Source organism: Cryptomeria japonica, chromosome 7, assembly GCF_030272615.1.
Source record: "Cryptomeria japonica chromosome 7, Sugi_1.0, whole genome shotgun sequence".
Lineage (NCBI taxonomy): Eukaryota > Viridiplantae > Streptophyta > Pinopsida > Cupressales > Cupressaceae > Cryptomeria > Cryptomeria japonica.
In genome coordinates, this window is record NC_081411.1 from 278,765,324 (window position 1) to 278,781,653 (window position 16,330).

The 16,330-nt window shown below is 32.4% G+C and overlaps 1 protein-coding gene across 1 annotated transcript; it reads left to right on the forward strand.

Moving 5' to 3' along the window:
• Positions 1-286: 286 nt before the first annotated feature.
• Positions 287-1,770, forward strand: LOC131027083 (hydroxycinnamoyltransferase-like). The gene is made up of 2 exons (XM_059208540.1): positions 287-730; positions 814-1,770. The coding sequence occupies exons 1-2, from the start codon at positions 287-289 to the stop codon at positions 1,768-1,770; spliced, it is 1,401 nt and encodes a 466-aa protein (XP_059064523.1).
• Positions 1,771-16,330: the final 14,560 nt, after the last annotated feature.

Here is a 16,330-nt window from a genome sequence, read left to right on the forward strand (position 1 = left end):
AGGTTTCTTAAATTAGATTAAGCTTGACTTAAGCTTTTTAGGCTGGCAAATACCCTAAAACCAGTAGGAAAGAATACAATTGACTGGAACATTAGCCGGAGCATAGGAATGGCAATGAAGTGCTTTGTGGAGGAAAGAACAAACAATTTACGAATCAAAAGCTACCCGTCCTCAACTACGAATCAAAAGCTTCCCGTCTTCGTTAGGTTGGAAATTAAGAGATGCTGGTTAATAATAATAGACCCAACCTTCACTGTAAACACTTGCAATTCATACAGATTCAGTCATGGCAGAGGAAGCAGCAGAAACCATTGTGAAAGTGAGGACAATGTGTATGGTAAAACCGACCATCCCACCCCCAACGCAAACAATGTTCCTCTCCAATCTTGATCTTTTTTGGATAGGCGTCGATAAAGTTCAAAGCCTTTTCTTCTACAAACTCTCTCCTTTAATCAAATACCCTTCAGTAATACAAGGTCTAAAGAAAAGCCTCCCTTCGATTCTGGTGTATTTCTATCCTCTAGCTGGTCGCCTGATAACAGGAGAATGGGGCAGAACAGAGGTTGATTTGACTGACGGAGGAGTGGTATTTAAGGAGGCCTCGGCCAGTGTACAGTTTGAAGACATGGAAAAAGACGGGTTTCGGCGTAAGCCCTTTTTCGAAAAGCTTGCCCCAGAGGTCGATCTCTCTGCAGATGAAAACCATAGTAAACCGCTTCTGTCGATACAGGTATTTCAATAACTCTTACATTTTCAAATTAAGTCATTATCAATATTTCTTTTTGTTCTGTTAAAGAACATTGGTTATTTCAGGTCACAGCATTTGAGGGGAGCGGGATTTGCATCGGAACCACCGTTCATCACTTTGTAGCGGATGTGAATTCTTTCCACTATTTCATGAAATCGTGGGCAGAGTGTAGCAGAGGCCATCCCATTGCGAAACCTCCTCAGCACGACAGAACAGTCTTCAAACGAGAAAGTAAGATCTCCCCATCGATTTCCCACATAGCCCACGATATCACAAGCAGTGGGGAAAGACAGGCCAAGCTTTTCAAGTTTGTACCTGGCGATTCACAGTCACAGCACAAAAACACATCTGGTTTCGAGAACGAGGTAAAAAGCGAAGACTCTCTTCAGAAAAGGAGCGATCTGATATACTCGACGTTTTGTTTTACGGAAGAGATAATACAAGAGCTGAAACAACAAAGCAGAGCTTCGAGCTCTTTTGTTGCAGTGGCTGCTCAGTATTGGAGATGCGTAATTAGAGCTCGTGAGTTACCGCAGGAAGAGGCCGTTTTCTTCGGATTGTTGGCTGATTGCAGGGGACGTGTTAAGCCCCCTCTTCTTCCAACTTATTTTGGAAACTGTGTCTCTCCAGGTTTGGCGAAGACTAGAGCCCACACGCTCATCAATGCCGACATCTCCTTCGCTGCTGATGTTATCCAGCAACTCATCAGTTCCTCCACCGAGGAAGCCCATATCAATCATCTGATTGACTGGGTTGAATCCTGTAACAGACATCTTTTGAGAGAAGCCGGTTGGAAATACGGAACGGGGGCCGTGAGCTCTCCAAGGTTTCCATTGTACGACACGGACCATGGATGGGGGAAGCCTGCGGATGTGCAGAGAGGAGACGATTGTGATATTGGAAGCATGGTTTTGTCACCTCCAAAAGATGGAGGAAAAAGCATCATGGTCTCAACCTGCCTTCCTCAACACCAGATGGACCTCTTACATCGCCTTCTGTTTCCAGGTACACTGGAAATTTAATGTAGAATATTGTCTTTCATTTTGCTCTTTACGATAGAATCTCTTCAGATGATTTAATTCTTTTTTTAAGATCGCCTTCCTTTCAATTGAATGATTTTCTTTAATCAATACAGTGGCATGGGTTGGTTTAAAATTTTATTTTATCTAGTTCATTATATTTTTTATTATTAGTTTTCTATTAGGATTCATCTGGTATCTGATTTCAGACTAGTCATTAATGAAAATTAAAACTCGGAGTGTGTTATTTAATGGTGATCATATTAGATGTTAATATAATATGAATTTATTTGTGAAAACAATTATTGTGACTTTATTAGTTAATATAGAAGACAGATTTTTTACTAATATTAGGGGAAGTATTAAATTAAAGCTTAAAGAAACTAATTATAATTTAAATTTGAAGTTTATTATTGATCATAAAATTTAAATCTTTTCTCTCGTCTACGCATTTTAAGTTGATTTATCTAGTTTTTAATAGATATTTCAGTTTTCTACAACAATATTCTCTCATTTTAAATGTGTCGTATATAATCAATTTTTTTTTTAAAGGAAAGAAATTACTTCGTTTAAGAGTGTTAAGCTTTTGTGGATATAAATTGTATACATTTCTTAATATAATAGTTTTTATTTTGTGTTGATATAATTGCTAAAAGAATAAACTATAATAGTTGAATTTGATGCAGATATAAAGCAACATGCTGTACCATAGTGCAACACATCTAGTTGTTCAGGGAGGGTGGAAGAATTACATCGTATTATCTTTCTTTATGAAGTTTCTAAAGGATCAACTATAAGGTCCTTTGTAATGTTCCAATCTCTTATGAATGTTCATACTAGAGCTTATTTATTGGGTTTGAGTGATAAATAGACTAGCTAGGTAGTGTTTGACAAACTAATTATATTTGGTGTTTTAAGAAAATTCATATTTATGATTATGTAGATTCAATGATATATTTGGTTATCGTGACTTACGATGTTGTTACCTTACCATGATTACTATGATGGTGACTTGATTATATATATTTATGCAACATGTGAAACCATTTTATGATCGAAGAGGCATAATCTATTCAACTTAGCTATTTTCATTAATTACATGGTGGTGATTGAGTAGTATTTATACATGGTTTAGTTACACATCTTTGTATTGTCTTTAATCATGTTAGAATTTATTGGCTGATATTTAGATGTGGTTATATCATTTGAATTTCTAAATATATCCATGTGGGTTTATTTTATATGTCACTATTTAGCTATTATTATTGATGTGTAGATATGTATTTTATTTCAATTAATTGTTTGAAAGTTAAACTAATAGTCATAATTTCAAATATGATTAGATTGAGTAATTTACAATATAAAATCTAAAATAACTAATTATTTATTGAAATGATATTTAATATTACTTACTACATAATTATATTAATCCATTAAGGGCTAAGCTTGCATGATTATTATATTTCGACCACAAACTTACACATATTTCAAATCACATTGAAACCCCAATGTTTATTTTTGTTTTTATGCTAACTTCATTGCATTGTCATTATGAAAAATCATATGCATTGGTATTTTGAGTATTAAAAGTTTAAAAATATTCTTCTTCTTTTAACTACTATAATTTCTACTTTCCATGGATTTCTGCAATTTATATTTTTATTGATTAGAACAGAGAGAAGAGAAAATTAAAAAATTTGTTTGATGATTGATATGTCTCCATATTCAGTTTTGAAAATTTAGTTTTTAACATGCAAAGATATTAATTTTAACTATTTAACCATTTCAATCTTATGGAAGATTTAACACTTTGAGATAAATATTGCCAAATTACTTAATTATTTTAAAAGGTATATTTTATAAAAGAATACCAGAGACTCTAATGAAGGAGGGAATAAGCAAAGACAATAAGAATACAAATTTTCTATGTTTCTCTCTATTGCAATTATGTATGCAACAATATTTTACTACTCCCATTCAACTTGGGAAATCCTTCAGAACTCACAAAGATTCACAAACCTCCATCAAGAAATCTATGTCTAGATCTGATTTGATATCCCGCACTTATAAAAACTTGGTCAAAACATCTATGAAGAAGAAATTTCATGCCTTATTCATTTTTAAAAAGTGAAAAAACTAGTATTGTTATTACCCTATTTGGGACAAGTATGTTATTGTTGAGAAAAAATTGTCAGGATATTAAAAAATGTTTATTTTTGTACAAAACATAACATATGCCCCCATTCATGATGTATGGGCTATTGGTGCGAATGGAAACACTTTGAAAGCAGTTCTAAGCAGTATCAAATTGATGCTCATAACAAACATTGGCAAATGCTCACTTCTCTTGACCCACCAATGGTACATTGAGCACGGTACTAAACATCATAATAGTTGTGCAAAAGTGACACACATAGTAAGAAAAGTTTGTTCAGTAAGTGGAAGAAATGCATAAAAATGATGGTGCGTGTGATTTATTATGAGAAAACTGCAAACCCAAACTATACAAAGACAAAGTTTGTACAAGAAATATGTGTTTCAGTGTCTTCCACGTAGAATCACTATCATGGAGTAGACAATAATTAAAATCAAGGGACAATCTAACTGACATCTTTTTTACGCCGAAGGCGTCTCCTATCCGAGAATGGACAGCCTCATTTTTCAAATCTATGGTTGATATCATCTCTAAGCCCATGTAAGACGATTGAATTGATTAGAACCGTTCATTTTCGTCAGTCATTTTCATGCATTTTTTCTCCCTGTATGCGCAAGAGATAAAGATGGGGTACTACTATTCCGGAATACATAGCTGTCAAGCTTTGTTAGCCATCCTGGAGCTGCGTTTGATGAGCACTCCTGCTCTGACCCCAATGCTCGATGGTCAAATCACCAGCCGTAGTCCTCCTTGTTCATGAATTTCCTGTCGAAGGATGTGTCATCAATTTCCTATTGATGGATGTGTCATGAATTTCCTATCGATGGTTTACCAGATTTGTTAAAAAACTAAGGAAAATTAAAAAAAAAGTAAATTTGTCATGTGACATTGCTAACACAGCACACGTTAATAAATTTTGTAAATTCTTTTTTTTTTAGTTGTGTCTGATTTTAGTAAAAAGTATAAGAATAATATTATTATAGCAAATAAAACCCTTTTCCCAGTACATGTTTCCCTAATCTCTTAAAGAATTTGACCAATCATTTATTTACTACCATGGCAAAGATTAATTAGTCCATAAAATAAATGGAACCCATCAATTACCTTTAGGTGTTTGAAACAATAGTTTACATATTAAATCTCATCCGTAGAGAAAATTAAAGGAATTATGTCCATAATATTATTATAAACTTAAAGTTGATTATATTAATAAATAATATTTTGCATTTTATACTATATTAATTATTTTTAATCTCTATCATATTATGGATTACTATTATAGTAATTATTAATACTAATTCAAAATCATAAATATTATAATAATATTATAATATAATTAAAAATAATATATGATATTAAGTAAACTTTATAAATTAATATCATAAGCTTTTTAGTGAATATCTTTTGAATAAACTAAAATCGTCTTTAAGAAATAAATTTTGATTGTTTTCTAACAATTAATGTCAATAGAGGAATAGGAATAGGAGTTGAAATAAGGAGAGAGAGAGAAGCATTTTTCAACTGGTAAATCATATTATTCAGGATTCACTATAGAGTAAAATTGTATATTACATTTTTTCTATTAATTTTTTCTTCTCTTTAAATATAAGTATAGTTAATGTTGAAACTAAAGATAAATAAATTAATTATATATACCATTTTATTAATTAATTTATAATCATTTTTAAAAATTTTAATATAGATCTTATTTTATAATTTATCATTGTAAATTGTTTAGTGTCTTTTTAGATAGTCCTAAAGCACCTAGTTATGTACTCCATTATCATCATTATTTGTGCCACATTTCTCAAATTGAAAATAGGATGTTAGAAAGTTACGAACAAAATTTGTTAATTAAATTAAATATATTTATTTATTATTATATAAGCTATTTTAATTTATCATAATACAAATTATTAAATATATTTCAATGAAATTAGAATATAAAATAAAAGCTATTAGAAGTAGTTTAATTTATAATATTTGTTGTTATATTAAATTTAAATCATTGTACAATCATTATATTTAAAAATTTATTCTCTCTATCTTTACCCCCTCTCTCTATTTACTTGTTTTTGTCACCTTTATTTGGCACTATTGCCCCTTCTATCTCTATCTTCCTATCTTCATCTCTCCCTCTCTATCTATATCTCATTATATTAACTCCATCTCTCCCGCTCTTTCTAAATGTATCCCTCTATTCCTCTCTACATATCACTTCCTATATCTCTCCATATCTCTCTCTCTCTCTCTCTCTCTCTCTCTCTCTCTCTCTCTCATCTCTCTCTCTCTCTCTCTCTCTCTCTCTCTCTCTCTCTCTCTCTCTCTCTCTCTCTCTCTCTCTCTCCTCTCTCTCTCTCTCTCTCTCTCTCTCTCTCTCTCTCTCTCTCTCTCTCTCTCTCTCTCTCTCTCTCTCCTTCCTTATATCTCTCTATATTTCCCCATCTCTATGTATCTCCCTCTCTCTATACCTCTCACTCTTTATTACTTGTATGTACATCGACATCTCTCTCTCTATATATATATAGATATATCTCTTTCCATCCATATCTTTCTTCCTCTATCTACCTATCTCTTTAAGTTTTTCTCTAACCCTCTCTATACCTCTCTCTCACTATATATATCACTCTATCTCCACCTCTCTATTTATCAGAATCTCTCTAACCATACTCTTGTGTGTGTGTGTGTATCTCAATCCCTCCCAATCCTCTATCTATCTCTCGTCTTTTCTTCCCACATATATCTATCTCACTCTCTTCTTCTTCTCATATATCTAGATCACTTCCTCTTTCTCTCTCCTTGTCTCTCTCTTTCTACCTCTCTTTACCTCTATATATTAATCTCGCCCTTCCTCTTTCCCTCTATCTTCATCTTTGCCTCCATCTTCTTATCTCCCCTTCTATCTCTACATATGTCTCCCTCTCTCTTCCTATGCCTCTGCCTAGACTTTTGCAACTGTATATCTTTACCTCTATAGATCTCTCCCTCAATATTTGTTCTTCTATCTCCTCATGTATCTCAAGACATGTCTCCCTCTTTCCCTCTTCATCTCCCTATTCCTCTATATTCATATATCTTTACCTTTTTAGCTTAAGTTCTCACTATTTCCTCCTCCATATCACCCTCTATCTCTATCTTATTATCTGTCTCTCTATTACCTCCTATATCTATCTTTATGTTTCTCTCTTTCTAATATATTTTTATCTCTTCTATCTCTATACATCCTTCTCTCCTCTCTCTTTGTTATCTCTCATCTTTTCTTCCCACATATATCTATCTCGCTCTCTTCATCTTCTCATATATCTATATCACTTCCTCTTTCTCTCTCCTTGTCTCTCTCTTTCTACCTCTCTTTACCTCTATATATTAATCTCCCCCTTGCTCTTTCCCTCTATCTTCATCTCTCCCTCCATCTTCTTATCTCCCCCTCTATCTCTACATATGTCTCCCTCTCTCTTCCTATGCCTCTGCCTAGAATTTTGCAACTATATATCTTTACCTCTATAGCTCTTTCCCTCAATATTTCTTCTTCCATCTCCTCCTGTATCTCTAGACATGTCTCCCTCTTTCCCTATTCTTCTATGTTGATATATCTTTACCTTTTTACCTTAAGTTCTCACTATTTCCTCCTCCATATCACCCTCTATCTCTATCTTATTATATATTTCTCTACCCCTATGTATGTCTCCTTCTCTCTCTTACTATTCAATCCTCTATCTCTTCCTAGATTTATATATCTTTATGTCTCTCCCTATTGCTAACATAACATAAGCCTATTCATAATGAATCATGATTGTCTTCCTTATCTTACTATCACTTCACCACTACTACCTTCATTGTAAGAGAAAAATTATTTTCTAAATTGTCTCAATTGATCTCATGTACTATACTATTGTATGGAAATAATAGTCCATTTTTTTTCCTAATTGACCTCCCATACCTATTCGGTGTACCCATTGCACACCAAGGTGCAATTGCTAGTTATTATTACTTTAATATATTATTTAATAATAATAAATGTTTGGGGAATGGTATGACATACACAAGTTGTGTGCAACAATCAGTCAAGTTATAAGAATTGTTTATTTATTTATTATCAATTAATATTTTTTACATATTTACATGGAAGGTATCCCTTAATTTTCAGGATCTAGGATTGATATCATGTTTAAGGCAATTCAAGATAATTCATGTAACTATGCATGTGCAAAGAAGTCATACTGGAGCACCTCCAAAGACTGTATAGCTTACCAATAAATCTTCACCTACCTATAAAAAAATCCTTAATGTTGCTCAAAAATTTGAAACGTGAAAAGTTCTTTGTTCCATCTAGTTCCATATTCACTAAAAGATATCCAAGGCCTAAATACCAAATAATATTTCACCCATCGGATTATTCAAAATTTAAGACAAAATTCCCTCTAATAGTCTTTGATCAACGATGATATCAAACATGAATTCAATCGTTCTTTAATGAAATCTGCCTACTATAGACAACATGGAAGTATAAAACCATGTTTTTCTTCACTATCATTTTTGGTATTCGTTATGACATGGAAGTAGAATGATGTGTAGGCTTGGACGTGGTATGGTTTTACCCCTTAATAATTGCATTATTTTATTTTTAAGTAGAGCTAGGTTGACACTGTGAATTGATGGTGACATTGATTAAGAGAGTGAATGATTCCAACTAATTTCACTGCATGATTGAGCTTCTATTATTGGGTATTTTTATCTTTTGTATTTTAAAAGGTGAATATGTTAGTCTTAATGGTGTGCATTGAAGTCTACATTTGCTTACCCTGTACATTGATATGTTTGTCCACACAAAATAATATTCACACAGGCTTGTAATAATTCCACACTTTTATTTGTTATGAAAATTAAAAAACTTAACCTGTCAGTGGAGTACTAGTCACTATTTGGAAACAAAATATCTAAATGGAAAAAAACATTTCATAGATAGTTAAACTAACGATTGCACCTAGGTGTGCAATGGGTACAACAAAGAGGTGTGGAAGGTTAGGAAAAATTATTATCCTTTTCATACTTTTGTTTAGTATATCGGATTAGTTGGTCGAAAATTTAGAAAATGATGTTGTTTGTGCAACACAAGTGTCAATGGAGAAGTGATGGTTTCAAATCAATTGCGTCCAATTACAGAGATCATGTTGGCAACAATGCGACAAATTGAGAGATTAGAGGGGTGAATCAGTTTTCTCACAAAATTTACATAACTCAAACTTAAATTCAGATCTGATAATTAGCAATGAAAGCACAAATCAACACCACATCAATAGCACACATAACACCAAGTTTTTTGACATGGAAAACCCGATTAAGGGAAAAAACCACGGTGGGAACCTACCCACAATGAGATAATATACGGATAGGAGTAAATGAAATATTACAAAGGGTTATGCACATGCATTCAAGCACACTGTCTAGAGCTTACTGCTCCAAAGAAATAAGAGGAAGATCTACAACACTTGGGAAGGCTCAGTACCTTATAGAAACATTCATATTACATCCAGGGGATCATTTGAACTAACTAAATAGCATCTCTTCATGTCTGATTATAGTTTTGGTTAAGCACATATATTCATACTTTGCACTTTCACACTTCTCCTCTAATTATAATTTCGGTTAAGTATGTTATGATTGAGAAAAAGTTGACAGGATATTAAAAAATGTTTTTTTTTCTACAGAACATAACATATGCCCCCATTTATGATGTATGGGCTATTAGTGAGAATGGAAACACTTTGAAAGTAGTTATAAGTTGTATCAAACTAATGGTCAAAGAAAACATTGGTAAATGCTCATTTCTCCTGACCCGCCCATGCTAGATTGAGCACGATACTAAATATCAATAGTAGTTGTGCAGAAGTGACACACATAGTAAGAAAAGATTGTTCAGTAAGTAGAAGAAATGCAAAAAAATGATGGTGCATGTGATTTATTGTGAGAAAATTTCAAACCCAAACTATACAAAACCAGAGTTTGTACAATAAATATGTGATTTAGGGTCTTCCACTTAGAATCACTATCATGGAGTACACAATAAATAAAATCAATCTACACTCTAACTGACATCATTTTTATTATTAATTTAGTATACTATTTGATAATTAAGCCAATATGATTTCAGTGGGGGCTTTTGCCCACCAAAGTGTAAGACAATCCGACCATTGACGATTTTTGGTGACTGGTCATTTTTCTTAGTGAACGGGGCGCATCATTTTATTTGTTAGGTGGAGATGATGATACGTGTCTTTTGCACGCAACTCAGCGAAGTGGCAAACGATAGGCTTTTAGTCAGTGATTCCCAGTGAGCGGTACGTGGTGTGTTCATTGTTTGCTGGAGATGGTGACGCATGTCCCTTACATGCATCTCATCAAAGTGGTGAATGGTAAGTGATGGCCTTTTCTTTGTTTGGTTTTCATTTTGGTCTATGCTTTGTATATTTTAGGATTTTACTAAGCGTGTGCAACTTTTACTGTTTGTGTTATCTACAGTGTGATTTCCTGCATTCGTTGGTCTACCTCCAATTGGGTTTCCTGCATTTGATGCTTTCTGGAGAGTTATGACTTTCATATCTTAGGGTTTCGCTAATCGTCTGCAAGTTTTACTATTTGTGGTATCTGCAATTGGTTTTCTTGCACTCGCTTCTTATCTGTAGTTGCGTTTCCTCTGTTTTCCGCTTCGTGTCTTAAGGTTTTCGTTTGCAATTATTAGTGGTTTTGGTGTTGCATTTCGCTATCCTGCTTTCGTTTCTTTATCTGTAGTTGGGTTTTCTCTGTTCACCTTTATGGTTTCACTTGGTTTGTTTGGAGATGAATAGGGTTTTTAGACATTTGCTTGTATTGTTTATTTAATTTTGCGAGAAGAGAAGGATATTTAGAGGTCGCATCATATTTGGACATGGGTGTTTGGCCTTCCTAGCTAAGGTAACTGAAACTGTTCTTTTGTGTTGTATTTGTTTTTTATTTTTTTAGGGTTTTTGCATGTTGGTTTGGTTGATTATTAACATGTGGTTTTACTCATTTGTAGGAAGTAGACTTCGGTAATCAAAGTTTTCACCTTGTAAGCTTTTGTAGCTTCGTGTTTTGGGTGATGTATGTGTAAGGAGGTTGTATAATGTTGTCGATTTAAAGATTTTACAGAACAATTACTTTGTATTTTAGATTTTACAGAACAATTACTAATTTTTAAAGAGAAAATTTGCATAATCAGAGTTTTTCGCTTCCTCTTTTCGGTGGTCGTCTAGCCTATAGGAGTCGTGGCTTGGGTGTACAAGTAAGCAATTTACATAATGTTGTCGGTTAAAATATTTTCATAGAAAAAGTGGATTGTTTGCCAGGTTTAATAATGTTTGTAGATATGTGTTCATATATGTCTTACTGCTATTATATTTTGTTACCCAAGTGTGTGCTTTTTTATTTGTTGTTGCGTATTTCCTACTAAATATAGTATTTTAATACTACTAGCTAACAAATTTAATGTTTTATTCACCCATAACAATTAATAACGTAAATTAGATGAAGATCCAAAATTTAAATTGAAATTTTAAAAATTTAAGGGTTACAGGTCACTTTCACACCTTCAAATTTGACCACCATTAATTATCTGACTAAGAAAGTCATCAAAGATGATGAATGGGTGAATTAGAGCTCAAAGGTAGACCTCAAGATGTATGCTAATAACAACCTATAAGATCAAGCTATTTGCCAGCTTCTATTTATAACACACCACTTATATACACTGGTCAACATGAAAAAACGTCCCAGTAGAAGAAACATGTATGGTGAAATAAGAAATAGAGCAAACAAAAATTAAGAAAACATCTTTATAAAGTACATTACATGATTTAAAGAAAGCTACCAACATTTGTCAACAAAAACTACTGTAATTTTGACAGATGACAATATCATGAGTAGATCAAAGATAATGAGAGATAAAAGTTGCAAGATAAATGCAGCACCAATAAAAGAAAAGTAGCGTGATCTTAAGTACTCACTACACTTTAGGAAACTCTAGATCCATATACATTTTGAAGAGAAGCCATATAAACATGACAGAATTGAATATTCTACTAAATTTTCAACCCAGAACCTCAAAATGTACGTACGGATTACCTACGCATTTTAATTTGCTCTTCAAAGGTCAACAATCAGTTCATCTCTATTTATGAGGCAGATATGAGTATCATGTATTAATTACAAAACAAAATATTGTAATATGTTTATACTAAATTTGGATTCATGAATAATATATGTCCGTTCACGTCAATCTGGCTTATCAATTGTATAACGTTGTTTATGCCAAATTTACAGTATGCAGAACTCCAACCAAAAAGAATGAGGAACCTATTGCAGGTATAGTAAAGAATTTGCAAATCTTCTTCAGCCCAAACCATATGATAGGGGAGAGTATTAGTAATTGTGCATGTTTTGTGAACGCATTTTTCAGATATTAATTTTTTTTTAAAGAAATAAAAAAAATGATAACTAAAATTTCATCAATAAATTTAACATTCAAATTTGATTCATAGTGTTCGCACTTCTTTGATTGCATAGCACAAAGCGAAAAGGATATGACAGACATCTACGTTGCAGATATCATTTAATACCTTGTAGCTGTCATTTAATATCTCACAACTGAGATAGTTTCACAGCCTTTCTTGATTTATTGTCCTTACCATTCATTTGTTGAATTTTGGTATGAAACATATAGTAATTATTATTTAATTTTTTCACTTATCCTGTTTCGATATTACAAGTTAAAAGAATTTTCTATGCAACCTGGAACTTCTAATTTAACAAACTTGAGAGTATAGGTTTTGTAGGATTAGCTAAAACAATTTTTTTAATCTTTACCAGTCATGGGATACAGTAAAAATCAAATACATAAAGATTGTTATAATGCAATAACTACAAGAGTATCTTCCACCAACATTGTTCATGTAAACGCAACAAACACATTAATTAAGGTTGTAATAGTGTTCTCGAGTACCTGAGTAACACATAACAACAATTTGATTAAATGTAAATTGTTTTAACTTCATACAAATTAATAACTTTAAGTAATTTATTGCACTTGGGTAAACAAATATCTTGCCAGTCCAATATAGACCGTCAAAACATGTTACGTAATGACACCTGCTTGTGTGTGCACCAACGAGCTCCTTACATGTACACCATCTAAAACATGAAGCTACAAATACTTAGAAGCTACAAACTCTGATTATTGAAATCTGCTTTATACAAATTAGTTAAACCAAAAGTTAATAATTGAACCGATACATACTTCTACAGTTATATATACATATACATGTATTTATATATGTCAATATGTGTCTATATAGTTATACATATTCATGTATGTATATATATACATGTGCATATATATAGAAACCAATATATGTATAAATAAGTAGATATTTATGCAGTTTTCAGCACATACCGTCTTATTTATGACATCATTCGGATGTATTGGACAATCCAGTCATTGATGATTTCCTGTGACTGGGCGTTTTTCCCGATGAACGGTATGTGGCGTTTTCATTGTTAGGTGGAGAAGATGATGTGTGTCCCTTGCACACATCTTAGAGAAGTGGTGACTGGTAAGTGATGGCCTTTTCTTTGTTTGGTTTTCATTTCTTGCCGAAGTGTAAGACATTACAGTGACCATTCATTTCCGGTGGTTGCACATTTTCCCCATGGAATGTGCCATGTTAGTGGGAACGACACGTATGTAATTCTATTTTTCTTTACATTGTTCTTTGTGAATCACTTTTTCTTTGCAAGATTTCAACCACCTCATTATGTCTGTGAAGTGCATTTATTGAATGCAATAGAGGTGGTTTAGGTGCTTCATCTAGAATGCCTAAAATAGGTGCATTAGAGGGCATTGAGGTGCACAGTTTTCACCACTTAGAAGAGGTTTCTTTCTATAATATCAATTGAGTTCATAATTTACTGAATGTAAGGGTCATCTCTTTTTGTTGGCTTCTTGTTATGTTAAGAAAATTTATATTTTATAAATCAAATTCATCGTTGTAATTTTGTTCTTTCTGTTTTCAGTCCTATTTTTTCTTTGAATTGTTTCTACCCTGTAGCTTTCTGATTCATTACGTATTACTTTCATGGTTGTCCTCAATAGTGAAGTACTCCTTTTTGCATTCTTGAACAATGTTTTCTTTTACTTTGGCATTTGGCTAGCTTTTCCTCCTGTACTAATTTTTTTGACGATGTATTTTCAGTTGTTGGTTCTCACAAGAATACTGACACAATCATTCAATTAAAATTTTACAATGAATAGAGGGATGCAAGAAAGAGAGGACATCAACATTGTCATGATGAAGCTTTTGGAAGAGAGCAACATTTTAAAGCAGAACCTCTGAAAGGTTATAAATCAGCTTGAATGTAAAATGGCCAAGCAGTCAACAACCCCTTCTCCTATTTTTGCCACTCCTTTCCCTCTTCCAATACGAACTCTTGAACGGTTAATAGATTCACTAAGTGTTTCTTAGCTAGGAGATAAGATCCTTAAGTGGAATGATAATCAAGATGGATGTTTCACATCGGTAGATACTTATTATAGTTAACTACTTAGTGTTCCATCATTTTTGTTCTTATTTTGATTAGATTTTCATATTTGAAGTAGTTTTCTTACTCTCTGTAATCAATTATTATTTTGATTATATTTTGGTATTTGAGGAAGTCTTCATACTCTTCGTACTTGATTCTTATATGTTCCACTCATAAATCGGTAGCCTAATTTTTGGTCTTACTGTACCTATTATAAGTAACATAAAAGAAATATGCATGCAACACTGTGTTGTTTTAGTTTTGCTTTACTTTACTGTATTTTTTCGGTTTCCTTCAGCTCGATTCTGATGAACACATAAATGCATGCATATGAATATTGTTTTTTACAATGTTTCAAAGTTATTATTATATTATAGAAGCTATATAATTTAATTTAGTAACAAAAATGCCATTGATTATTGAGATTTTCATTGAGCTATGTTTATTATAGGCTTTTACACCAAATTAAAACATTAAACATTGACTTTCTGCTGGATTTACTATGTATTGTGATGTTATGCATATTTTAAAGCTATGTAATTACATGCACATATCTTTGTTAGAGTATACTACTTTTACTATTTAATTTTAGTGGTGTTGTCATTTCGGTTTTGATGATTTTTTATCTTTCTAGTTTGTATATTTTGTTTATGATTGAGCAGGGATAAAGTGTAAGTATCCATTGACATATGATATTTTGACATTAAAATGAGAATGTCTCTCATTTCAATTCCTTTCATATATACATTAGATATAGAAATTGGATGGTATCTCCACCAATGATTGCGTTCCACTCTCAATGAGTTTCTAATTAAGACAATTATTAATAGAAAATGCAAATCTACAAATTTATTGTCTTTTGTTGTCCATTTCGGTGGTTGTTATATGTCTTCTAATAAGAATTTTCAACCTTTTACTAGAACCAAATAGGCATCAGATGATATCTATACCAATGATATGATACACCTCCCAATCATATTCTAATTAAGCCTACTATTAAACCAGAAAACTGACTGTAAATTTAATGTTCTTTTGTTTTGATTCCTCTCTTTTGTGAACATTTTTTTGGGTGTGAAAGTATTCAATTCACTACAATTTAGTTAGGTTCTTATCTTCGACACAAAATTTTTGAATCCATTATGTCGTTCTCTATTTTTTAATAAGGATATTTGCAACCTCATAATAGGATCAAAATCAACTTTATTCTGCAAGACAATATACAAGTTGAGATGACAACACACCTTTCGTCACACTGAAACAGATACAATTTGTACACTAATCGTCAGGGAAACATACTTCTCTTGCGATATATATCCATCTTCTCTGCAAATAAAATGCCTTCTTTTCTAAAGTTTCATTCAAACACGCAAAATTATTTCCATCTCACTAAATTATTCATTTCTAAACATTTCTTTATCTGTGAATAGCTTTATTTCATGCAGCCTATACAATATAAGTTTTTTTAGCATAAATTAAATATATACTTACAAAAAGCATACAATAGTTTGTTAATAACATGTACTGCCATGTACGTTTAGTGTTGCCATTCCTCTCAAATTTAAAGAACTCAACCAAAAATGTCATCTCCATTGGCTACTTCTGAATCTCTACAACAATTCGCAATGGATGCTTCGGTAAGCTAATACATTTTACCTTTTCAAACTTGCAACTTTGTCATCATTACTTTCAAAATATCCCTCGTTCATAATGCATTTTAAATTCATTCGAACCATCCCATTTCAGCATGCTCCCTCTTTACTAACATATACAAATATAGTTAAGCATTATGTAATTGATGCATTTTTATATCGTTGC

What these genes read in the sequence shown, in the direction of transcription:
- LOC131027083 (XM_059208540.1), top strand. Translation starts at nt 287, where the DNA reads ATGGCAGAGGAAGCAGCAGAAACCATTGTGAAAGTGAGGACAATGTGT. An exon ending in AACCGCTTCTGTCGATACAG is followed by an intron (nt 731 to 813) that starts GTATTTCAATAA and finishes TGGTTATTTCAG; the next exon opens with GTCACAGCATTTGAGGGGAG.